At 44.2% G+C, this 23,678-nt stretch overlaps 2 protein-coding genes, 1 long non-coding RNA gene, 15 other non-coding genes and 2 pseudogenes across 21 annotated transcripts in view; 4 read left to right on the top strand and 16 right to left on the bottom strand.

Annotated features, from left to right (window-relative positions):
• LOC148680292 (uncharacterized) overlaps nucleotides 1-23,678 on the top strand; it is a 790,608-nt gene that overhangs the window by 163,062 nt on the left and 603,868 nt on the right. The gene's annotated exons all lie outside the window — the stretch shown is intronic.
• LOC141381693 (uncharacterized) overlaps nucleotides 1-23,678 on the top strand; it is an 835,171-nt gene that overhangs the window by 577,367 nt on the left and 234,126 nt on the right. The window lies entirely within an intron of this gene.
• LOC141381644 (uncharacterized) lies at nucleotides 1,766-7,657 on the top strand. Of its 4 annotated transcripts, none has more exons than XM_088650148.1 (11): nucleotides 1,766-1,833; nucleotides 2,060-2,292; nucleotides 2,706-2,800; nucleotides 2,881-3,341; nucleotides 3,560-3,887; nucleotides 4,022-4,775; nucleotides 4,861-5,070; nucleotides 5,162-5,430; nucleotides 5,611-5,870; nucleotides 5,989-6,234; nucleotides 6,327-7,657. In XM_088650148.1, exons 3-11 carry the CDS (start codon nucleotides 2,786-2,788, stop codon nucleotides 7,117-7,119), a joined length of 3,336 nt encoding a protein of 1,111 aa, XP_088506274.1. In that variant the 5' UTR covers nucleotides 1,766-1,833; nucleotides 2,060-2,292; nucleotides 2,706-2,785; the 3' UTR covers nucleotides 7,120-7,657. The 4 variants fall into 4 exon arrangements, with proteins under 4 accessions (XP_088506274.1, XP_087104588.1, XP_088506275.1 ...); XM_088650149.1 differs by lacking the exon at nucleotides 1,766-1,833 and having other exon boundaries at nucleotides 2,061-2,140; nucleotides 2,262-2,292; XM_087248463.2 differs by lacking the exon at nucleotides 1,766-1,833 and having other exon boundaries at nucleotides 2,063-2,140; nucleotides 2,259-2,292.
• LOC137495111 (U6 spliceosomal RNA) lies at nucleotides 8,941-9,014 on the bottom strand (annotated as a pseudogene).
• On the bottom strand, nucleotides 9,435-9,541 carry LOC137494896 (U6 spliceosomal RNA). Its single transcript, XR_015484943.1, has one exon. It is a non-coding gene; the product is annotated as a U6 spliceosomal RNA (small nuclear RNA).
• LOC137494546 (U6 spliceosomal RNA) lies at nucleotides 9,964-10,070 on the bottom strand. Its single transcript, XR_015484872.1, has one exon. It is a non-coding gene; the product is annotated as a U6 spliceosomal RNA (small nuclear RNA).
• LOC137494693 (U6 spliceosomal RNA) lies at nucleotides 10,493-10,599 on the bottom strand. The gene has a single exon (XR_015484882.1). It is a non-coding gene; the product is annotated as a U6 spliceosomal RNA (small nuclear RNA).
• On the bottom strand, nucleotides 11,020-11,126 carry LOC137494534 (U6 spliceosomal RNA). The gene has a single exon (XR_015485049.1). It is a non-coding gene; the product is annotated as a U6 spliceosomal RNA (small nuclear RNA).
• Nucleotides 11,547-11,653, bottom strand: LOC137494588 (U6 spliceosomal RNA). Its single transcript, XR_015484968.1, has one exon. It is a non-coding gene; the product is annotated as a U6 spliceosomal RNA (small nuclear RNA).
• On the bottom strand, nucleotides 12,072-12,178 carry LOC141382067 (U6 spliceosomal RNA). Its single transcript, XR_015485055.1, has one exon. It is a non-coding gene; the product is annotated as a U6 spliceosomal RNA (small nuclear RNA).
• On the bottom strand, nucleotides 12,599-12,705 carry LOC141384225 (U6 spliceosomal RNA). The gene has a single exon (XR_015484571.1). It is a non-coding gene; the product is annotated as a U6 spliceosomal RNA (small nuclear RNA).
• Nucleotides 13,128-13,234, bottom strand: LOC141382021 (U6 spliceosomal RNA). Its single transcript, XR_015484871.1, has one exon. It is a non-coding gene; the product is annotated as a U6 spliceosomal RNA (small nuclear RNA).
• On the bottom strand, nucleotides 13,657-13,763 carry LOC141382023 (U6 spliceosomal RNA). Its single transcript, XR_015484881.1, has one exon. It is a non-coding gene; the product is annotated as a U6 spliceosomal RNA (small nuclear RNA).
• LOC137494804 (U6 spliceosomal RNA) lies at nucleotides 14,184-14,291 on the bottom strand. Its single transcript, XR_015485177.1, has one exon. It is a non-coding gene; the product is annotated as a U6 spliceosomal RNA (small nuclear RNA).
• On the bottom strand, nucleotides 14,714-14,820 carry LOC141382073 (U6 spliceosomal RNA). Its single transcript, XR_015485118.1, has one exon. It is a non-coding gene; the product is annotated as a U6 spliceosomal RNA (small nuclear RNA).
• Nucleotides 15,233-15,339, bottom strand: LOC137494970 (U6 spliceosomal RNA). The gene has a single exon (XR_015484880.1). It is a non-coding gene; the product is annotated as a U6 spliceosomal RNA (small nuclear RNA).
• Nucleotides 15,760-15,867, bottom strand: LOC137489625 (U6 spliceosomal RNA). Its single transcript, XR_015485176.1, has one exon. It is a non-coding gene; the product is annotated as a U6 spliceosomal RNA (small nuclear RNA).
• LOC137489623 (U6 spliceosomal RNA) lies at nucleotides 16,290-16,396 on the bottom strand. The gene has a single exon (XR_015485116.1). It is a non-coding gene; the product is annotated as a U6 spliceosomal RNA (small nuclear RNA).
• On the bottom strand, nucleotides 16,813-16,913 carry LOC137489624 (U6 spliceosomal RNA; annotated as a pseudogene).
• Nucleotides 22,156-22,319, top strand: LOC148680297 (U1 spliceosomal RNA). The gene has a single exon (XR_015944367.1). It is a non-coding gene; the product is annotated as a U1 spliceosomal RNA (small nuclear RNA).

Here is a 23,678-nt window from a genome sequence, read left to right as displayed (position 1 = left end):
ATATGGAGCGCTTCACGGATTTGCGTGTCATCCTTGCGCCTCTTGCAGGAGAATCTTCGGTTCCCTTCCCGTTCCACAGTTCCACTTTCCCTTCTTCCTGATTGGCCCGACGTCTGGCTCGGGATTGGTCGACGCAAAGTTCCACTAAGCGTGCTTCCGAATTTGGTCATGTCTTGTAGCGTGCCGTTGGCCCTTTGAGAAAGTTCCACTGAGCGTGCGCTCCGATTGGCTGCTGGGCGGGACCTCCTGGCAGCGCTATTTATAAAGTGGGGGAGAAAGCATAGCGGTACACAGTACACACGGATCCTTGGCGTTGTTTGCATCATTAACATTGGCATTGTTACGCACCTCATCACGATTAAAAAACACAATTTCAGGACATTCTGTCTTTATTTTTCTTCTTTCAAAAGGTAAGCGAGCATGCCTTTCGTGTGATTCTGCATTGTATTTGCACTGTAAAGTGACTTGGTCGTCGACGTCGTAACATCAAAATAACAAACCAGTCTAATAAAACAATATAATTTTAAAATAAGTTATTACTGTAGTAAACTCGACGGTACTTGTGGGTTTACAGTGTTTTACCTGTTTTTTTTTTTAATACAATTACTACAAGTTGCATGTTTATTGTAGAAATCGTCGTTAAGTGCCTGGTTTTATATTTTAAAAAAGTTACGTTACTACGAAGTAGCTGTTTTTGTAAATGCATTTTATTGTTATTGTACAATAATATCTTTTTGATCCCCAGCTTGTGGCTGGGGGTGTGTTGTGTGGGGGGATGGTAGGTTTTGTGTTAAGATATATATATATCTGTGTATATGTATATATATATATATATATATATGTATATGTATTATATAAACATATATATATATATATATATATATATATATATATATATATATATATATATATATATATATATACTATAAATTACTGGTGTCATGTAAAACTGCACTTTGAGTAGAATGTATTTGTTCATTTTGTTGTTAAATGTTAATTAACTTGTTTTGAACTTGAGTTTTAACCACACTGTGATTTTCTTTATTTTTTTTATAAATTTTTTGTGTGTGTGTGTCTGTTGTAGATGGACTACAGTGCCCAGTTTCGCAGGGAGGCCACCGGTGAGCTGACCCTTAAACCATCACCTGAGGCAGTAGCTCTTGCTGCTGCCTACAGAAAAAATCCCACTCCGGGCCGTTCATGGCCTGCGGCAAGGGTCAAGGAGGAGGCTATCGCTCGCGTGGCAGCAGCGGGTGGTGACTCGTCTTGTCACCAGCTCGTGCTCAGCGAAAGCGCCCTGCAGTTCGGCCAGTACCGGGGTAAAACCTTTAAATGGTTGCTTTCCAACGATGTTGGTTATGCAGCCATGGTGCTGGCCGTGCATCAGCGGGAGCGTGAGGCTGGTGACACCACCCAGTCATTCATCATGGGAAACAAAGACGCATTGCTGCGGTATGCTGGCTTGTTTCCTGTCATGATGGCTGCCATCAGCGAGCGCCGTGTCAGAGAGGGCCATGGCACACCAGCCCAGGAAGACCAGGTTCTTGTTGGTTTTGGCAACTTTGCTGCCATGTCCTTCAAGGACCTTTATGAGGCAACGGACCGTGACAGAAAAGGGTATGGGTTGACATCTGTTACAGAGTATGCAGACAGTAACATACAGTATATTGTTTGTCTCTCCAAGTGTAGTGTTTTTCAAAGGTGTTCTCTCCATTTTCAGATTTGTCAAGTGGGTAAAAAGGCAGAGTTCCAGACCTGGCACAAAGATGGAACTTTTCCAGAAATATATAAGGAGAAGAGATGCTGAGATGCTGCCAGGATCAGCACCTCCAGGCATGAATTTTACGTGACTTCATTTTGTTTTTATTATAATTGCTGTATAAACTTAACGCAGCTTTTGAAACAGCACTGAACAGTAATGACTTGACCTTGCTTAAAAGTGATTTTGTCATTTTTCCAGAATGTTTGCATACTGTAAAGTGCTTTGAAAACTATTTTTATTGTGTTAAGCACAATTGAAATAAAGATGACTTAATGCTGTTTATCCTTATGTTAACAGTGGCTGCCTCCAGCTCAGCTCCTGAGGAAGAACCATCTGATGAAGCTCTGCTTGCCGTAGTGTCACACATGGATGTTTCAGGTGGGAATTACGTGGGTTTAAATTTGCCCTTTAATTTAAGAATACTGTGTTATTTTACATTTATATGCCCTACTGGGCTATTGTACGTTATATAACCTGGTTTGTTATTATGTATTAGCAGCTTTCAGCTGGATGGTTTTGGAAGCAGTAAGGTAGGAGGTGTACTACACCTTCTGATCATCGGTAGCTAACCTGGCTTTTTCTAACCTTTATCTTTTTCTGCTTTTTACCAAATATAATGACAGCTTTTTTCTGTCTTAGGCTTTTTTCCTCACAAATTGCTTTTTTTCACCACCGACCGCCGCCATTTTTCATCCCGCTCAACATTAAACCGCTAACTTTTTATCATCACATATTTATGCTCGTCTTCATCTCATTACAATAATTTTAATCATCACATACATTGCAACAACTAATGTTAACATGTTACTAATGCTTAATTGTAGTACTAATATCTAGCAGTAGTAAATTATTATTATTTTTTATTCTGTGAGAAGTATTACTATGAGAGATTGTGCCAATTCTATGTATCTCATTTCCTTTTTTTTTGTGCCATGCACTGTAGCTGACTTGGCTCCTGAACCACCCGTCCGGCCTGAACCTGTGCCCTCTGCGTCGAAAGCTGCTGCGCCAGAAAAGCAGCCTATGCCCACAGAGGAAGTAAGTAAAATGACTAGTCAAAAATCAGACACCAAAAGAGTAGACATGTACACGATTTCTGTTTTTCCTTTCCCTTACAGCTGCTGCTGCCAGAAGGCTGGAAACAGACACTTCCCAAGGAGCAGCATTTGTGGGTCAGCAAGGCTCTTTTCACCAGAGACAAGTCTGGCAGACTGGCGCTGACTAAAAACTTGCGTCTCTGGTGGCATACTCCTGGGCCCCGTCCTTTGTATTCTCAACCTCCTTCATCACCAGATGCCTTTTATCATGCAAGGCTGTTCCTGTGGGTCCCTTATCGCTTGTGGGCATACCGGCTGCTGTGTTCACAGCCTAACTGTCGGCGTCTTGGTTTCCCGATGACGGCGTGTGGACTGTACAGGACGGTCAGGAAAGTCTTGGACGTCAGTGGCTGGTACTACATGGCTACAGAATATCTTGAATGCAGGTCCTGTAAAAAAAAGCTAGCAGCCTGGTCTCAAGATATTCTTAGCCAGCTTGATCCTGTCCACAGGGAAATGTTTCCTGCAGTCTTGACCTACAGGTTGGCACATTTATTATGATTTTATATATATATATATATATATATTTCACTTACACACACACACACACGTACAATACATGAAATGCATATAATATATTAAATAAATACTAACTAAACAGGATTATTTGTTTGAAAGCACTAGTTTTAACATGGAAAAATGTCTGTTCTGATTAGTCTGATATTTAGCTGCCTTTTTGTGTGTATTTTTTATTATATAGGCTGTCCTGTGATAAGGAGATTGTGAGGTGGATGCGGGGACGCTCACTTGGGAACAGTGCAACGTCTGCCTACCGAAGCCTGTGTGTCAGGCACAGAGAGCAATGGATTGCCCAGACAACCCATTATCTCTCTGTGGTTGGGAAGTTCCCAGACTGCACCACAGATCCCAGCAGTCTCGCTGCCCGGCTACCTCAGATGGTGCCTGTGCCTTGTCCGGCATGGCTGCTGTCAGTGTATGCTAAAGATGTACTGACACGGCTGCCTGAACTAAAGGCTAGAGTGACCTCCATCTATGGAACCATCCTAAAGATGGATTCCACTAAAAAGGTAAAAATACACACACTGATAACATCATTGCCACATTACTGTTTTGTTATTTAATTTATTTGTCACAATATGTTATTTTCCAACCGTAAAACAACAGGTCTTCTATAATATTACTATATTTCATCCTGTATTAGGTCACTAAGAAACTGGCTGGTGAGGCTGCTGGCACTGCAGCATGGGTCACAGATGTGGGCAACGAGTTTGGCCAGGTTCTCATGTGTGTCCTCACTGAGGCAGAGGGTGATGGCCTGCTTCCCATGTGCTCTGGACTCGTGGAGCGCTACCGGAGAGCTGGAGAAGTTCCTCCCCAACTTCTCTATGTGGACCGGGACTGTTGCTCTGCCACTGGGAAAGGAAAGGCGGCTGCAATGTTTAGCGAGTGGGACCAGCTCATTGTCAGGCTGGATGTGTGGCACTTCATGCGGCGGTTTACCGTTGGAGTGACCACAGACAGCCACCCGCTTTATGCACCCTTCATGAAGCGCCTCACTGCTTGCATCTTTGAATGGGATGCTTCAGATGTGGAGAGGCTAATGGAGGCCAAGCGGTTGACAGGCTGCCAGCCCACTGCCAAAGAACTGGCAAAGCATTGCCGCCGCCGCACTCGAGGGGCCCAGGAGACCATGCAGCTTCTTGAGAAGCTGCTACAAGACTTCATGGGGGCCACTGACACCATGGGGATTAGACTTCTGGACCAGGAGAGGATGCAAGAGATCTGGCAGACCCAGCAGCGCCACGTTCATTGCATCCAGGACCCGCCAGGTGTACAGCTGTACAGGAAAACAGGGCAGGTGACCAAGGAGGGGGTCATTCTGCCAGTGTATCGCTGTGCACGTGGCTCCACATCTCTGGAGTCATTCCACCTGCACCTAAATCGCTTCGTCCCAGGTTAACATTACCCAAAGAATGCCACTTGTTGTTTATTTGTGTGTTTGTACTATGATTTTACAATCATTTCTAAATTTGTTTTTAGGTACAAGTGCAAATGCTTTGCATTTTCAAATGTACCTGCTGGAAGGCCTGGTGCAGTGGAATGAGGCACGTGGGGTCGCTGCAGTAGAGGGTGCCCGCAGAGAGAACATCTGCTACGGTGGCCAGCTGCTGCAGTACTGCAATATACTGAGCCAGCAGCTCCTGGGACAGAAACTGGTGCAGGATTACACCAGCCCCGGTGAATATACAGGTATTGCATTAATGCAGACATTTTATTTTAGCTGTTTTCCAGCCATTTCTTTATTTAAAGCATTTATGCAATAAACTCTGTATTTCTACAGGAGAGCTTATTGGTGTGGAATACTTGTATTCTCAGACCAATAGAGCTCTAGAGGAAGACCTGGCTAAAGATCCTGATGTTCCCGATGACCTTCAGGATGAAGACCTACAGGCTGATCTGGAGGGCGATGAGGGGTTTGAGGATGCATACCTCGACGAGCCCACTGAATTTATGGAGCTTGAGGGCAACCTCCAAAACCCCTCTCAGCCCTCATCCCAGACAGACCCAGCAGCTGTGTCTTCCTCTCCTGCGTCGTCCAGTCAGAGCCAGGTCAATGAACACTCAAACACACTGTGTACACTGTGATGTCATGATACGTGATGATTCTGATATTTAATTTTACCACAAAGGAATGACTAACTTTGAGTAAAATTTAACAAAAAGTCATTTCATATTGGTACATTTATTTATTTATTTTTTATTAATTTGTTTGTTTGTTTTCATGTACAGATGGAGAGTGTGGGACCAGATGGCCAACCTGGATATGACCATGTCATTAGACTGGCTGACTGTCTGGTTGACCTGCGGCATCAGGTGTTTGTCACGCAGAGTATGGTAGATAAGATTGTCATGCTGTGGAACCACCTAGCAGATCATGACAAGGGACCTCTCATCTATCCTCCCCGCCACCGTGACAAACTGCTGAAGGGTCGCTTTAAGGTCAGCCATTCGAAGACCAACGTAACCCCCGGCACAGATAGTCTAAAGAGGTAGCTTTTTTTGTATTCTGTTTTTTTTATTTTTCTATTCATAGCAAGTCTTGGAACCAGCGTTATTGATGTGGTTGACTGATATGTGTCTTATGGTATGTCCCTTTTCATTTCACAGATGCTTCCTTGGTGAAGGTGGACCTGCACAGTGGCCCAGTGCAAGCCGTCTAGTGGAAGCTATCTGCCTGGCTCTCTGCAGAATCCACCCTGCCGGGCAAACCATCTCCGGAGTTCGTGTGAACCGATGGGCTGCCATTCTAAGGGACTACAGGAAGATCCGTGATGTAGTCTTGGGCAGCCCCGGAATCATGGCTCAAACTAAATTAAAACTGTTTGAGCTGAACCAGCTTACCATCTCACAGTGGTAGGTTCAGTATTTATTGTTCTTGTTTGTGTCTCCTTTCATATTCAAAATAATTTAACACCTATACTAACTATTGTCTTTTCTGTTCATAGGTTAAACGCACGAACAAAGGAGCAAGAGAGGGAGGTTTTGCAGCAGGACATCGAGGCGTTCTCTGCTCCTCTGGTGGCCCCTGTACCGCTCCCACCGGTGCTACAAAAACTGCCGGAAGCAGTCCAGCACGGACACTCGTGTTTCGAGTCTGCAATACCGCAGGATGCGTCTGGACAGGCAGCACCGCGTTCTCGAGGCCGACCGCCTCCTGTGGGCACAGCGGCAGCATCTGTCCAACCTGGTCCTCATGTCTCTCCTGGCACAGCCACTTACCTCACACCTGCCTCCACATCAGCACCTTTTGCAGCACTTGCATATACCGCAGCACTTGAATCATCTTCTGCAGGCTTTGCTAAGACTGTTGCTTTTCCTGCTGGTGCTGCACCTGTTCCTGTTCCTGCTGGTGCTGCACCTGTTCCTGCTGGTGCTGTGCCTCTTTCTGTTCCTGCTGGTGCTGCGCCTGTTACTGTTGTTGGAGTACTCGCACCAGTTGCTGCGCCAGATGAAAAGAGGGTGCCAAAGACCACAGCATGGCGGCGGAAGAAGTTGGCGGAGGCAGCCGCTGCAGCAGCAGCTCAAGGTTTGACTCCCCGAAAAAGACAAGCACCTCAGCAGTTCCTATGCCAAAAGTGTGGCCAGCCAAAAACTAAAGAATTTGGCCATAGCCAGTTCAGAGGCGTCCACTTTTGTGCAAAGGCTTCTGGGAAAACTGTGGCGCAGTGGATGGAGGAAGTTAAAAAGGAGAGACAAAATAGACTCTTAAAAATGACCAATTTTGTACATTTGTTCTAAATGTTTATTTTGTTTAAAAAAATAGATAAAAATAAAAAATAAATAAATATATATATATATTCATACTTGTATATGTTTTAGGGCTTTATGATACCTTAGAAAAATTTGATTACTTCTAAAATAACATTTCCCTAGAAAAATGCAGCTTTTTGTGTGTGTGTTAATAAATCATTTACTTAATATTAAATGGTTAAAAGATCATTTTTAGATGCAATTTAACTCCTAATTCTAAAAATTTTAAGTCTAAAAACACTGTCAAGGTGATTGGCTGTTGTCATTTTCTTTTTTCTTAACTTTTGCAGTTAGTGTTGATTTTTAGCTCTGGGTTAAGCTTTGAGCTGCTCAAGCAAATAGCTGAGCAGCAACTACTGGGAAGGTAGTTTATAAAATAATAATTTATCATACGTTTGTGATTTTTATATCCCATATACTGTTGTGATAACAAAATTAATATTTCACTATATTGTACAGCCCTAATATGTTAAAAGTATAAATAGTTATATATTTTGTGTAAATAAACTTTTCTAATTTTTGCTAATCTCTGTGTATGTTTCAGCTTTTTTTCTTTTCTTTTTTATAATATATTTGTTCAGTAGCTACAGTATCCCAAGAGTGGGTTATCTGTTGTGACTCAAATAACTTAATTTATATTACACTTTACATAATTTTTTTCTGTTCGTTTATTGCAAACAAGAGTTAAAGAACTTGTTTAATAAAATAAAACTTCCAAAAATACACTGCGTACACATATTCATGTGATGGCTTTAACATTATCATTGTGTAATTTAAGGGTCCTGTATTTTATTGATAAACAAGTTATAAACAATAGAGTTTACCTAACAGTAAAAAACAATTGTGGTATAAAATTATATTGTAAATTAAACTTAAGTAAATGTTCAATATAAATGCAGTAACACCTAAAAAATATGTGTATATGTTAATGTAACTGTAAAAATTAAAGTAAATAAAATACAACTTTAAAATATATTTAATTATATTCTTAATTTATTAAACTTAAAAGTAATAGTAAACCTATTTAAATATTAATGCCTAATATTTATATTTTAGACTCTTTTAATTATAATATATTTTAATTATTATATATATTATAGATATATATTTTTATATCCTATAATCTAATATTTTTAGGTACTATGATCATTTTGTTTAAATATTTTATTACATGCTATTCAATATTAATAAATAAGTTACCTAAACGTTAGGTAACCTTAAACTGAATGTTTTAATTTAACATCAGTTACCCTATACAATATTCAATTTAAAAGTCAATATTTCAGTATGTTTTATTATTGAACTATTAAAATATTTTATTACTTAAAAAATATAAAATATAAGTCATTATAAAAACATTTTAGCTAGCTATGTTGTAAATAAACATACAATATTTAAAGATATTTTAATACATTTATTACAAAATATACTTTTTTATTATTAAATGTAACTCCTTTAAAATGAATTTTCTTTTTCAAATTATTTAGTTACATTGTAATACACATTCTTGATTGCCTGATATACAATGACAGCTGTCCACATGGCTACTTAATATGCACCTGTCATACCCCAGAAAGCACATGGCTATTTGTTATGCCAGTTTCAGGTAGCCTGCCAGCCCGCCCCTGGGCCCGCCTTTGATTTTTTACCATATTGGGCATTTCTTTAATTTCAGCAAGCATGAGCACCCTTCAAGGCCACAGGTGACCCCAATGGGGTTCAGGGGTCACTACCCTGCAGTCCAAGGCCATGTGACGTTGAGAGGATCGCTGGGGGCCGCAGGGTGGGGACAGAGAAGATCCATCAGGTTCCTTTTCGCAGGGGCCATGCTAATCTTCTCTGTATCGATCCAATTTTAGTATATGTGCCACCGTAGCAAGCACAGACCAGCGGTCAGGCTCAGGGCATATGTACGCCTCGAGTCCCAGCAATGTTCCTTCAAGGTGGTGGGACCCGAAGAGCCATGTTCCCACTTGTATGCCGTGCACTACAGAGCTTTGGCCCTGTCAGTGCTAGGCACACTGATTGATGCAGTAGGTCACCAAGTTTATGGACAGGGGGAAATTAGAGTGTCAGGATAGCCTATGGCAAAGTCCCACTAAAGCAAGGGCTTTGGAAGTGCATTAGCACAATAAAACAAACGATCAAAGCATCCCACATTCGTTTTCACCATGCATGTAGACTTTCCAGTTGACCCAGCAGCACCTCCTACGATTTGCTAAACCCATCCTCATGCACCATTTGGAAACGTGAAAAGCCTTTTGTCTTTTTTCATTTCTGTACTTTTACCCACGCACTAAAAAAGCAATATGGAGCGCTTCACGGATTTGCGTGTCATCCTTTCGCAGGGGCCATGCTAATCTTCTCTGTATCGATCCAATTTTAGTATATGTGCCACCTTAGCGAGCACAGATCAGCAGTCAGGCTCAGGGCATATGTACGCCTCGAGTCCCAGCAATGTTCCTCCAAGGTGGTGGGACCTGGAGAGCCATGTTCCCACTTGTATGCCGTGCACTACAGAGCTTTGGTCCTGTCAGTGCTAGGCACACTGATTGATGCAGTTGGTCACCAAGTTTAAAGACTGGGGAAATTAGAGTGTCAGGTTAGCCTATGGCAAAGTCCCACTAAAGCAAAGGCTTTGGAAGTGCATTGGTTGCACAACAAAACAAACGATCAAAGCATCCCACATTCGTTTTCACCATGCATGTAGACTTTCCAGTTGACCCAGCAGCACCTCCCACGATTTGCTAAACCCATCCTCATGCACCATTTGGAATCGTGAAAAGCCTTTTGTCTTTTTTCATTTCTGTACTTTTACCCTCGCACTAAAACAGCAATATGGAGCGCTTCACGTATTTGCGTGTCATCCTTTCGCAGGGGCCATGCTAATCTTCTCTGTATTGATCCAATTTTAGTATATGTGCCACCGTAGCGAGCACGGACGAGTGGAAAGGCTCAGGGCATATGTATGCCTCGAGTCCCAGCAATGTTCCTCCAAGGTGGTGGGACCTGGAGAGCCATGTTCCCACTTGTATGCCGTGCACTACAGAGCTTTGGCCCTGTCAGTGCAAGCACACTGATTGATGCAGTAGGTCACCAAGTTTATGGACAGGGGGAAATTAGAGTGTCAGGATAGCCTATGGCAAAGTCCCAGTAAAGCAAGGGCTTTGGAAGTGCATTGGTTGCACAACAAAACAAACGATCAAAGCATCCCACATTCGTTTTCACCATGCATGTAGACTTTCCAGTTGACCCAGCAGCACCTCCCACGATTTGCTAAACCCATCCTCATGCACCATTTGGAATCGTGAAAAGCCTTTTGTCTTTTTTCATTTCTGTACTTTTGCCCACGCACTAAAACAGCAATATGGAGCGCTTCATGGATTTGCGTGTCATCCTTTCGCAGGGGCCATGCTAATCTTCTCTGTATCGATCCAATTTTAGTATATGTGCCACCGTAGCGAGCACAGCCTAGTGGTCAGGCTCAGGGCATATGTACGCCTCGAGTCCCAGCAATGTTCATTCAAGGTGGTGGGACCCGAAGAGCCATGTTCCCACTTGTATGCCGTGCACTACAGAGCTTTGGTCCTGTCAGTGCTACGCACACTGATTGATGCAGTAGGTCACCAAGTTTATGGACAGGGGGAAATTAGAGTGTCAGGATAGCCTATGGCAAAATCCCACTAAAGCAAGGGCTTTGGAAGTGCATTAGCACAACAAAACAAACGATCAAAGCATCCCACATTCGTTTTCACCATGCATGTAGACTTTCCAGTTGACCCAGCAGCACCTCCCACGATTTGCTAAACCCATCCTCATGCACCATTTGGAATCGTGAAAAGCCTTTTGTCTGTTTGCATTTCTGTACTTTTACCCACGCACTAAAACAGCAATATGAAGCGCTTCACGGATTTGCGTGTCATCCTTTCGCAGGGGACATGCTAATCTTCTCTGTATAGATCCAATTTTAGTATATGTGCCACCGTAGCGAGCACAGACCAGTGGTCAGGCTCAGGGCATATGTACGCCTCGAGTCCCAGCAATGTTCCTCCAGGGTGGTGGGAACCGGAGAGCCATGTTCCCACTTGTATGCCGTGCACTACAGAGCTTTGGCCCTGTCAGTGCTAGGCACACTGATTGATGCAGTAGGTCACCAAGTTTATGGACGGGGGGAAATTAGAGTGTCAGGATAGCCTATGGCAAAGTCCCACTAAAGCAAGGGCTTTGGAAGTGCATTAGCACAACAAAACAAACGATCAAAGCATCCCACATTCGTTTTTACCATGCATGTAGACTTTCCAGTTGACCCAGCAGCACCTCCCACGATTTACTAAACCCATCCTCATGCACCATTTGGAATCGTGAAAAGCCTTTTGTCTTTTTGCATTTCTGTACTTTTACCCACGCACTAAAACAGCAATATGGAGCGCTTCACGGATTTGCGTGTCATCCTTTCGCAGGGGCCATGCTAATCTTCTCTGTATCGATCCAATTTTAGTATATGTACCACCGTAGCGAGCACAGACCAGTGGTCAGGCTCAGGGCATATGTACGCCTCGAGTCCCAGCAATGTTCCTCCAGGGTGGTGGGAACCGGAGAGCCATGTTCCCACTTGTATGCCGTGCACTACAGAGCTTTGGCCCTGTCAGTGCTAGGCACACTGATTGATGCAGTAGGTCACCAAGTTTATGGACAGGGGGAAATTAGAGTGTCAGGATAGCCTATGGCAATCCCACTAAAGCAAGGGCTTTGGAAGTGCATTAGCACAACAAAACAAATGATCAAAGCATCCCACATTCGTTGTCACCATGCATGTAGACTTTCCAGTTGACCCAGCAGCACCTCCCACGATTTGCTAAACCCATCGTCATGCACCATTTGGAAACGTGAAAAGCCTTTTGTCTTTTTTCATTTCTGTACTTTTACCCACGCACTAAAAAAGCAATATGGAGCGCTTCACGGATTTGCGTGTCATCCTTTCGCAGGGGCCATGCTAATTTTCTCTGTATCGATCCAATTTTAGTATATGTGCCACCGTAGCAAGCACAGACCAGCGGTCAGGCTCAGGGCATATGTACGCCTCGAGTCCCAGCAATGTTCCTTCAAGGTGGTGGGACCTGAAGAGCCATGTTCCCACTTGTATGCCGTGCACTACAGAGCTTTGGCCCTGTCAGTGCTAGGCACACTGATTGATGCAGTAGGTCACCAAGTTTATGGACAGGGGGAAATTAGAGTGTCAGGATAGCCTATGGCAAAGTCCCACTAAAGCAAGGGCTTTGGAAGTGCATTAGCACAATAAAACAAACGATCAAAGCATCCCACATTCGTTTTCACCATGCATGTAGACTTTCCAGTTGACCCAGCAGCACCTCCCACGATTTGCTAAACCCATCCTCATGCACCATTTGGAATCGTGAAAAGCCTTTTGTCTTTTTGCATTTCTGTACTTTTACCCACGCACTAAAACAGCAATATGGAGCGCTTCACGGATTTGCGTGTCATCCTTTCGCAGGGGCCATGCTAATCTTCTCTGTATCGATCCAATTTTAGTATATGTGCCACCGTAGCGAGCACAGACCAGTGGTCAGGCTCAGGGCATATGTACGCCTCGAGTCCCAGCAATGTTCCTCCAAGGTGGTGGGACCTGGAGAGCCATGTTCCCACTTGTATGCCGTGCACTACAGAGCTTTGGTCCTGTCAGTGCTAGGCACACTGATTGATGCAGTAGGTCACCAAGTTTAAAGACTGGGGAAATTAGAGTGTCAGGTTAGCCTATGGCAAAGTCCCACTAAAGCAAAGGCTTTGGAAGTGCATTGGTTGCACAACAAAACAAACGATCAAAGCATCCCACATTCGTTTTCACTATGCATGTAGACTTTCCAGTTGACCCAGCAGCACCTCCCACGATTTGATAAACCCATCCTCATGCACCATTTGGAATCGTGAAAAGCCTTTTGTCTTTTTTCATTTCTGTACTTTTACCCTCGCACTAAAACAGCAATATGGAGCGCTTCACGTATTTGCGTGTCATCCTTTCGCAGGGGCCATGCTAATCTTCTCTGTATTGATCCAATTTTAGTATATGTGCCACCGTAGCGAGCACGGACGAGTGGAAAGGCTCAGGGCATATGTACGCCTCGAGTCCCAGCAATGTTCCTCCAAGGTGGTGGGACCTGGAGAGCCATGTTCCCACTTGTATGCCGTGCACTACAGAGCTTTGGCCCTGTCAGTGCAAGCACACTGATTGATGCAGTAGGTCACCAAGTTTATGGACAGGGGGAAATTAGAGTGTCAGGATAGCCTATGGCAAAGTCCCAGTAAAGCAAGGGCTTTGGAAGTGCATTGGTTGCACAACAAAACAAACGATCAAAGCATCCCACATTCGTTTTCACCATGCATGTAGACTTTCCAGTTGACCCAGCAGCACCTCCCACGATTTGCTAAACCCATCCTCATGCACCATTTGGAATCGTGAAAAGCCTTTTGTCTTTTTTCATTTCTGTACTTTTGCCCACGCACTAAAACAGCAATATGGAGCGCTTCATGGATTTGCGTGTCATCCTTTCGCAGGGGCCATGCTAATCTTCTCTGTATCGATCCAATTTTAGTATATGTGCCACCGTAGCGAGCACAGCCTAGTGGTCAGGCTCAGGGCATATGTACGCCTCGAGTCCCAGCAATGTTCATTCAAGGTGGTGGGACCCGAAGAGCCATGTTCCCACTTGTATGCCGTGCACTACAGAGCTTTGGCCCTGTCAGTGCTACGCACACTGATTGATGCAGTAGGTCACCAAGTTTATGGACAGGGGGAAATTAGAGTGTCAGGATAGCCTATGGCAAAGTCCCACTAAAGCAAGGGCTTTGGAAGTGCATTAGCACAACAAAACAAACGATCGAAGCATCCCACATTCGTTTTCACCATGCATGTAGACTTTCCAGTTGACCCAGCAGCACCTCCCACGATTTGCTAAACCCATCCTCATGCACCATTTGGAATCGTGAAAAGCCTTTTGTCTTTTTGCATTTCTGTACTTTTACCCACGCACTAAAACAGCAATATGGAGCGCTTCACGGATATGCGTGTCATCCTTTCGCAGGGGTCATGCTAATCTTCTCTGTATCGAGAAGAATTTTAGTATATGTGCCACCGTAGGGAGCACAGATCAGCAGTTAGGCTCAGGGCATATGTACGCCTCGAGTCCCAGCAATGTTCCTCCAAGGTGGTGGGACCTGGAGAGCCATGTTCCCACTTGTATGCCGTGCACTACAGAGCTTTGGTCCTGTCAGTGCTAGGCACACTGATTGATGCAGTAGGTCACCAAGTTTAAAGACTGGGGAAATTAGAGTGTCAGGTTAGCCTATGGCAAAGTCCCACTAAAGCAAAGGCTTTGGAAGTGCATTGGTTGCACAACAAAACAAACGATCAAAGCATCCCACATTCGTTTTCACCATGCATGTAGACTTTCCAGTTGACCCAGCAGCACCTCCCACGATTTGCTAAACCCATCCTCATGCACCATTTGGAATCGTGAAAAGCCTTTTGTCTTTTTTCATTTCTGTACTTATACCCACGCACTAAAACAGCAATATGGAGCACTTCACGGATTTGCGTGTCATCCTTTCACAGGGGCCATGCTAATCTTCTCTGTATCGACCCAATTTTAGTATATGTGCCACTATAGCAAGCACTCAGGCTCAGGGCATATGTACGCCTCGAGTCCCAGCAATGTTCCTCCAAGGTGGTGGGACCTGGAGAGCCATGTTCCCACTTGTATGCCGTGCACTACAGAGCTTTGGCCCTGTCAGTGCAAGCACACTGATTGATGCAGTAGGTCACCAAGTTTATGGACAGGGGGAAATTAGAGTGTCAGGATAGCCTATGGCAAAGTCCTAGTAAAGCAAGGGCTTTGGAAGTGCATTGGTTGCACAACAAAACAAACGATCAAAGCATCCCACATTCGTTTTCACCATGCATGTAGACTTTCCAGTTGACCCAGCAGCACCTCCCACGATTTGCTAAACCCATCCTCATGCACCATTTGGAATCGTGAAAAGCCTTTTGTCTTTTTTCATTTCTGTACTTTTGCCCACGCACTAAAACAGCAATATGGAGCGCTTCATGGATTTGCGTGTCATCCTTTCGCAGGGGCCATGCTAATCTTCTCTGTATCGATCCAATTTTAGTATATGTGCCACCGTAGCGAGCACAGCCTAGTGGTCAGGCTCAGGGCATATGTACGCCTCGAGTCCCAGCAATGTTCATTCAAGGTGGTGGGACCCGAAGAGCCATGTTCCCACTTGTATGCCGTGCACTACAGAGCTTTGGCCCTGTCAGTGCTACGCACACTGATTGATGCAGTAGGTCACCAAGTTTATGGACAGGGGGAAATTAGAGTGTCAGGATAGCCTATGGCAAAGTCCCACTAAAGCAAGGGCTTTGGAAGTGCATTAGCACAACAAAACAAACGATCGAAGCATCCCACATTCGTTTTCACCATGCATGTAGACTTTCCAGTTGACCCAGCAGCACCTCCCACGATTTGCTAAACCCATCCTCATGCACCATTTGGAATCGTGAAAAGCCTTTTGTCTTTTTGCATTTCTGTACTTTTACCCACGCACTAAAACAGCAATATGGAGCGCTTCACGGATTTGCGTGTCATCCTTTCGCAGGGGTCATGCTAATCTTCTCTGTATCGAGAAGAATTTTAGTATATGTGCCACCGTAGGGAGCACAGATCAGCAGTTAGGCTCAGGGCATATGTACGCCTCGAGTCCCAGCAATGTTCCTCCAAGGTGGTGGGACCTGGAGAGCCATGTTCCCACTTGTATGCCGTGCACTACAGAGCTTTGGTCCTGTCAGTGCTAGGCACACTGATTGATGCAGTAGGTCACCAAGTTTAAAGACTGGGGAAATTAGAGTGTCAGGTTAGCCTATGGCAAAGTCCCACTAAAGCAAAGGCTTTGGAAGTGCATTGGTTGCACAACAAAACAAACGATCAAAGCATCCCACATTCGTTTTCACCATGCATGTAGACTTTCCAGTTGACCCAGCAGCACCTCCCACGATTTGCTAAACCCATCCTCATGCACCATTTGGAATCGTGAAAAGCCTTTTGTCTTTTTTCATTTCTGTACTTTTGCCCACGCACTAAAACAGCAATATGGAGCACTTCACGGATTTGCGTGTCATCCTTTCACAGGGGCCATGCTAATCTTCTCTGTATCGACCCAATTTTAGTATATGTGCCACTATAGCAAGCACTCAGGCTCAGGGCATATGTACGCCTCGAGTCCCAGCAATGTTCCTCCAAGGTGGTGGGACCTAGAGAGCCATGTTCCCACTTGTATGCCGTGCACTACAGAGCTTTGGCCCTGTCAGTGCTAGGCACACTGATTGATGCAGTAGGTCACCAAGTTTATGGACAGGGGGAAATTAGAGTGTCAGGATAGCCTATGGCAAAGTCCCACTAAAGCAAGGGCTTTGGAAGTGCATTGGTTGCACAACAAAACAAACGATCAAAGCATCCCACATTCGTTTTCACCATGCATGTAGACTTTCCAGTTGACCCAGTAGCACCTCCCACGATTTGCTAAACCCATCCTCATGCACCATTTGGAATCGTGAAAAGCCTTTTTTTAACTTTTTTCATTTCTGTACTTTTACCCACGCACTAAAACAGCAATATGGAGCGCTTCACGGATTTGCGTGTCATCCTTTCGCAGGGGCCATGCTAATATTCTCTGTATCGATCCAAGTATATGTTTTTTTTTTTCAAAACATCAGTTCAGAAGCATATAAAAATATCATTTACAAACATTCCTTATGACATTATGTTGGTTTCAAAACAGGAAAACAACAAGCATAATCATTCTGGCAAATCTATTTTCAAACCATCTAGTGAGTACGTAATATAAGGAGTATTCAACATAAACGTTTTGTAAAATTCAGTCTCTTTTTCTTCCATTCTAAAATATTGTTCCACAGTTTTAATATAGTTTTCCAGTTTCTTTTACACATTGTCCATAACTCCATTTTAGCATGTTTATTTTTAACAATGTTTCTCCTTTCTCAAATTACAGTTCTTGCAACTGATAGAAACAAATTGGCAATTCTTGTTTTACTTCCATTAAAACTAGGGATGCACGATATATCGGCGCCCATATCGTTATTGTCCGATAAATGCTATTTTTAAGATTATCGTTATCGATCCGATGTTGACACCTTGCAATTTCGAAATCATATCTTTTTTGCTTCAAGTATAGACTATTCAGTTCATAAGAGCAGTTCAATCTTTTATGAAGTTTGCTGTATAAAAATATAACAATTTAAAATATTTATTATTATCGGCCTATACATATCGGCTATCGGCCTCCAAGTCTGAAGAATTATCGGTTATCGGTATCGGCCAAAAAATCCATATCGGTGCATCCCTAATTAAAACCAAATAAAAATATTTTATACCATTCTGTCTCCTCCTCAATCAGTTTTACTTTTCATCATTTGTTTAATACTTTCTTTTAACTTTGCCATAAATGTATTAAATTCAACACATTTTAAAAACAAATGCATAATACCTTCATTTTCCAGTCCACATATTTTGCATAATGCATTCTCACTGCTTCCAATTTGTGCCAGTTTTGTTTCAGTGAAAATAACATTATGTCTGATGAAATAATCCAACGTTTCAATTTTTGCGTCTAAATATTTCCATTTTAAATTCTTCCAGATTCCCTCTTCGTCTATTTCCACAAATATTTTTTTCCAAAATTGTTCTGAAACTGGTCTTTTATGCACTTTGTTTCTGAAACAAATGTAGAAATTTTTGAGAACACATTCTTGAAAATCTTTCTCATTTTCCTTTAAAAACATTTTCACATTATTCCTTCATTCGAATCTATGATTTCAAAACTTTCTGGATCCACACCTACAAATGTTTCCATAATTTATCGTCCACCCAAACTAAATAATGAATTTCTAAATGACTTTGCTGCTTTTTAACACATATTACCACCCTCTCACCTAATATTATGGTTTTAGGAGATTTTAATATTCATGTGGATAATTTTAATAACTCCCTTACAAGAGATTTTATATCCTGTCTTGAGAGCTTTGGACTTCAACAGCATGTCAATGTTCCCACACACTCTAAAGGACACACCCTCAACCTCATCTGCTGCTCTGGTGTTTCACCCATTGACCTCTCTGCTGAGGAACTCCCTATAACGGATAATTTTCTCCTCTGATTTAATTTTGCACTCTCTCTTTCTTCCACCAAATCTCTCCGTACTATTTCCTTCCGTAACATAAAACATATTAATTTAAAATCCTTTTTTTGCTAGTATTAACTCACTTCCTGAAATTACTAACCTTTCATCACCAAATGATTTAGTTTCTCATTACAACACTGGACTTCACTATAAGTCTCTGTAATAAAGTTCACGGCCCTTTGGCCGCCTGGAAGAAGGAGGCGGAGAACCGACGTAGTTTAAAAATATTTATTAATAACAGGGACGGCAGCTCCTCACGGAGACAATGGGGGGGTTGGCGCCACAGCCCCTGCGAGACCTATATGAGATGGGCCGAGAGAACAGGAGATGAAAAAAAAAAGGAAAGACAGAGTAGACCAGGAAAGGGGAGAGAGGAAAATGAAAAAAAAAATTGGGGTTCGGTTCTCCAGACACGCTGCCACTCGATCCTCCACCAGCTGAGAGATGCGATGACGTGCTGGGAGCCCTGTGGAGGAATCTATCCACCCGTCTGTCTTCTGGCGTCCGGCGGCGGTTCTCCTGGCTGGCTGGCGGCATCTCTGGTCTCCTGCTCTGCTTCCGTGGATGGATGCAGGCTCTGGCATCATGGTGGATCGCGGCAACTCCCCCGGGTTCTGTGGGATGGCTCCCTTCAGCACTTTCCCCTTCGGTGGTGAGCCCTGCGTCTCCTGCTCCTCCCCATGCTGGGAGACGGCAGCAGGCAGATCCTTTCCTCGCCAGCCTCAGGCCGCCCCGGCACTCTGGGCAGACGAACAGGTTTCTCCCCCACTCGGGTTAACTCCCAAACACTCGCCCCTCTCTCAGCGGCAAGGGCATCTGGACAACGCGTCCCTCCTTCTCCCGGGCTTCGGCACCACTGTAATAAAGTTCATGGCCCTTTGGCCGCCAGAAAGAAGGAGGCGGAGAACCAACGCAGTTTTAAAATATTTATTAATAACAGGGACGGCAGTCTCCGTGTCTAAACCAAAACGGACGGACGGCAGCTCCTCACGAAGACTGCCGGCAAACTGAAAGCAAAAGTAAAATATGTCCGGGCCCGGTCCTCTCTCGGCTTCCTCTGCCATAGTTCCTCCTTTTATGGTCCAGAGCTCCTTCCGTGGGATCCGAGGCAGGTGCGCACCGCAGGTGTATCCACTTACGCGGTGGCCTTACTCCGTTCCCACGGCTCTCGGCCACGCCCCCTCGCCACAGTCTCATATGGATTTTTTGAACATCTGACAGAAATAAAGTCAATCAGGTAAGCAATGAGCGTAGCTGCTGCTGCTTCTCTTCTGTTTCTGCATATTAACAGCAGGTGTTCATCATCAGTCCTCAATCATCACTTAATTAAACTCATCATCGGCTCATTAACTTTACTCTGCTGCTGAGTAAATTTTGCTCAATTTAGAGAGGGACCAAATGTTCTCTGAACTGAGTAAATTTTACTCTGATGATTTTACTGTGTACAGGTATGGATCATATGTTTTGTCCCAGCTAAGATCTTAAAATGTTCTTTACTTCTCATAGTAACAACTAATGATAATAATTGTCATGGTCACATATATTGCTGTATATGAAGGGATATTTATTTATTAGCATGATGGTTGCTATATTTTAATGAAACAACTGTTTACTATGTGAATGGAGCTATCAAACCGACACGAGCGTTGAAAATAATACATAAGCTAAACTTTTTCAGGTTTTGTGCAGCCATATATACATATAAGTAATATCACAGTATAAAAATAATCTACAACACGAAATCTCTAGGACAGGTGAACTTTCTGACGACACAGCGTCACCAGCACAGACCAAACACTGCACAAAGAATGAGATATTTCAAACATGATGTGACCTTAGCATTAATGTAACAATAAAAATAACTTACTGCACAAAATCTCTGTAATGGATGAACGTCTGACAGCGCAGCGTCAGGCACACAGACAAAATACTGCACACACAGTGAAATATTTTAAATGTGATGTGAGCAAAACATACTGTTTATCAGAACAGGATAAAAATAACCTACCACTCTAAATCACTATGACAGGTGTACTTGCTGACAGCGCAGCCTCACGAACAAAGACAAAATGCTGCACAAAGAGTGAAAAACTTCGAACGTGATGTAACCAGAACATATTGTGCATCAATATAACAGTATAAAAATAACTTACCACACGAAATCTCAACAACAGGTGTACTTTCTGAAGGCGCAGCCTCACGAATACTGCTCAAAAAGTGAGATATTTCAAACATGTCGTGAACAAAACATACTGTGCATCAATATAACAGTATAAAAATAACTTTCCACACAAAATCACTTTAACATACGAATTAATCTCGACAGCAGATGAACTTTCTGACCCGATAAATTGAGCATTCAGAGCAAGAGAAACTTTGGAAAATCCTCAGCGCTGATTGGCCCTGATTTTAAACTTTAGACAATGCATCCCTCCGATTAGCCCAGGGTCTAAGCAAACTGTAGACAATCGCGGCTTCTCGTTGGACGAGAGTCTACAGTCTACAGTTACCATTGCACGTTCCCTGGGCAGATGTCTGCGAACTCCCCAAATGTGGGAATCTCGACTGCATAATTTCTGGTAGTGGGGGACTGCGTTCGCGCTCTCCCCTGAGCACAGTGGTTCAAGACAGAGTTCAGGCGGTAGCGTCGGGCCCGGCTGGAGCGGCGCTTCCCTCTCTTCCTCGTCCTTTGCCAAGCCTCTTTTGCTCCAGTAGAGCTGCGCGCGCCTGTGGAAGGCCTGCCCACCCGTCGCTGGAAGAGTCTGTTCTGACGCCGAAAACTACTCGAAAGGTCCCCCCTCAAAGCGGTTTGACCAGGTGAAGGAACACGCAAAGAGAGCCCCCGGTGGCTTTTGTCCGCCAAACGAGTGTGCCCTGTGGAATGTCAGGATTTTATTTGCCGGCCTGCCGCTGTTACTGATGGAACCAATGCAGACCGTGTGAAAGGTCATCATTTTATCTGCCATTAAGTAAGCGAACGCTTCTGCTCGGATCAGAGGTAACTTTGTTTCAAGAACTGCAATCTTTTGCAGACGTCTGTGGCGTTTTAGGCAGAGGGACGGTTCTAAACCAGTCTGAACCAGAGGCAATTTCGCAGCCAGCCGTCGGTGGTTTCCCGTCCCAGGAATGTAAGGTGCTTGCAGCGAGAGGTTGTTTCGTTAGCGCTTCCGCTTTCGTCAGTGAAGTTCTTTTGCGGAACGTTTGTAGATCCCGTCGTGTTCTTCAAGCTATGTCGTTTGAGCACTGTGCTGATAGGCTGACGTAAGAAAACAGGACACAAAATATACAAGGCAAGAGTGCAAAGCACGGAGCTCTAGGCAAAGGCGGTCCGAACCGCAGCAAAGCAGGAGGTCGACATGTCCAAATAGACCAAATCAGAAACTAAGCAGAGAAAAACGACATCTGTAGAGAAAGAAAACAGATGGAGGAAAAGAAAGAACAAGAGGATCCCCTCCCCTCCCCCCATAGAGGGTCTGTTATCACCAGATCGAGTGCGTCCAGTGGAATCCATGTGTTGGCAGCCCCAACTGATGACAAAACACAAAGCAAGCATCTGGAGGAAGCTCAAACTCTTCATGCGTTGCCACAGTTACTAGCGAGTGGTTTGCAGGCACAGGCACGTCTGCTGCAAGTACAGCGCCGTCAGGGGACAGGGGTTGCTGGCCCATTCCCCATGCTCGGTTGCTGGGCATCACCGCCCTGGATTACGGCCGATAGAAAACGGCGGCTGCCATTTGCGCCACCCGGCAACTCATACCTACCTGGCAGGGGAGATACCATGATCAAGAAGGTGGTTCACCCAGGGCGAGGCTTGGCCATTGCACTCCGGCCACGCTGACCCCTGCGAATTCCCCAAATGTTGGAATCTTGACGTCATAATTTCTGGTAGTGGGGGACTGCGTTCGCGCTCTCCCCTGAGTACAGTGGTTCAAGACAGAGTTCAGGCAGTAGGGTCGGACCTGGCTGGAGCGGCGCTTCCCTCTCTTCCTCGTCCTTTGCCAAGCCTCTTTTGCTTCAGTAGAGCCGCGCGCGCCTGTGGAAGGCCTGCCCACCCGTCGCTAGAAGAGTCTGTTCTGACGCCGAAAACTACTCGAAAGGTCCCCCCTCAAAGCGGTTTGACCAGGTGAAGGAACACGCAAAGAGAGCCCCCGGTGGCTTTTGTCCGCCAAGCGAGTGTGCCCTGTGGAATGTCAGAATTTTATTTGCCGGCCGGCCGCTGTTACTGACAAAACGAATTTAGACCGTGTGAAAGCTCATCATTCTTTCTGCCATTGAGTAAGCGAACGCTTCTGCTCGGATCAGAGGTAACTTTGTTTCAAGAACTGCAATCTTTTGCAGACGTCTGTCATTTAAGGTTTGCAGGGAATTTTTTCGTCAAATCCTCGTACAACGTCAAGTCATGACATTTGACAGATCCACGCCCTAGTATCATGGGTCATCCAGTGAGCAGAGAGCCATAAAACAAGGATAAAACAAGGCGTACGCGTTGGTCAATCGAGCGGACAAAGCCAACTCAGCGTGACAAGCTCCCTGCAGGTATTAGGGCCAATTTACAATCCGGGCCCGACACAGCTTTACAGGTCCTTGCGAAATGTCCCCTTTCGTCACATTTGAAGCACCTGAATTCTGGGCGTTCCTTCATCACATTTTCTGAGCTCATGCATAGTCGACAGGTTTTTACCTGATTGGTTTGCATGACTCTAAAGTGCTGTGGCGCTTCCGCCGTCTCGATTTTGGTACTGTATGGTAAGGAGACCATCTCTTCCGGAAATCTGTTTTTTACAAACCTTGTTCCATCTTCTATGTTTGTGCCAGGATACAATCTTCTTTTAATTTTAGATATGGGGAAAACTCCCCATCTCTCTAGCTTGCTTAAAATTTCTTCATTTGCTAGGTAAACAGGCAGATGCTTGAACAAAACAACATAGTCTCTGTTTTGTAACCTCCGTACTTCAGATTTCACTCCTTTAATTGTCAATCCATTGTCTATTAAAATTTCGGTGTCATCTTCAGTCTCCATTGTTACTTCATACTCCCTTTGTTTGTTTGGGTCTCACCGCCAGCATTCTTCCTTCTCCAATCAGCTCCGTGACTGCTTTGGTTATATCAAATCTTCTTGCATCTTTTACATTTTCTACCTTTACAGTTACTGTTGCTTCCTTTGTGCATACTCTTCTTTGTACCTCTTGCTTATCCTTACCTTTCTCACCTCTTCGTTGGCCGGGCTCTTCATTTTATTTATCTCTTTGTCTGTTGTCAAGTCCATTTTCTTTCCC

The sequence above is a fragment of the Danio rerio genome, chromosome 4, assembly GCF_052040795.2.
Source record: "Danio rerio strain M-AB ecotype USA chromosome 4, GRCz13ab, whole genome shotgun sequence".
Taxonomy (NCBI): Eukaryota; Metazoa; Chordata; class Actinopteri; order Cypriniformes; family Danionidae; genus Danio; species Danio rerio.
The sequence above is the reverse complement of the archived record's forward strand: the minus strand, read 5'-3'. Positions and strand labels throughout refer to the sequence as shown.

Coding starts and splice junctions, on each gene's coding strand:
- LOC141381644 (XM_087248462.2), top strand. CDS start 2,645: ATGAGAGATTGTGCCAATTCTATGTATCTCATTTCCTTTTTTTTTGTG. Junction 4,776..4,860: donor CCTAAATCGCTTCGTCCCAG/GTTAACATTACC, acceptor ATTTGTTTTTAG/GTACAAGTGCAAATGCTTTG. Junction 5,871..5,988: donor GGCACAGATAGTCTAAAGAG/GTAGCTTTTTTT, acceptor TTCATTTCACAG/ATGCTTCCTTGGTGAAGGTG.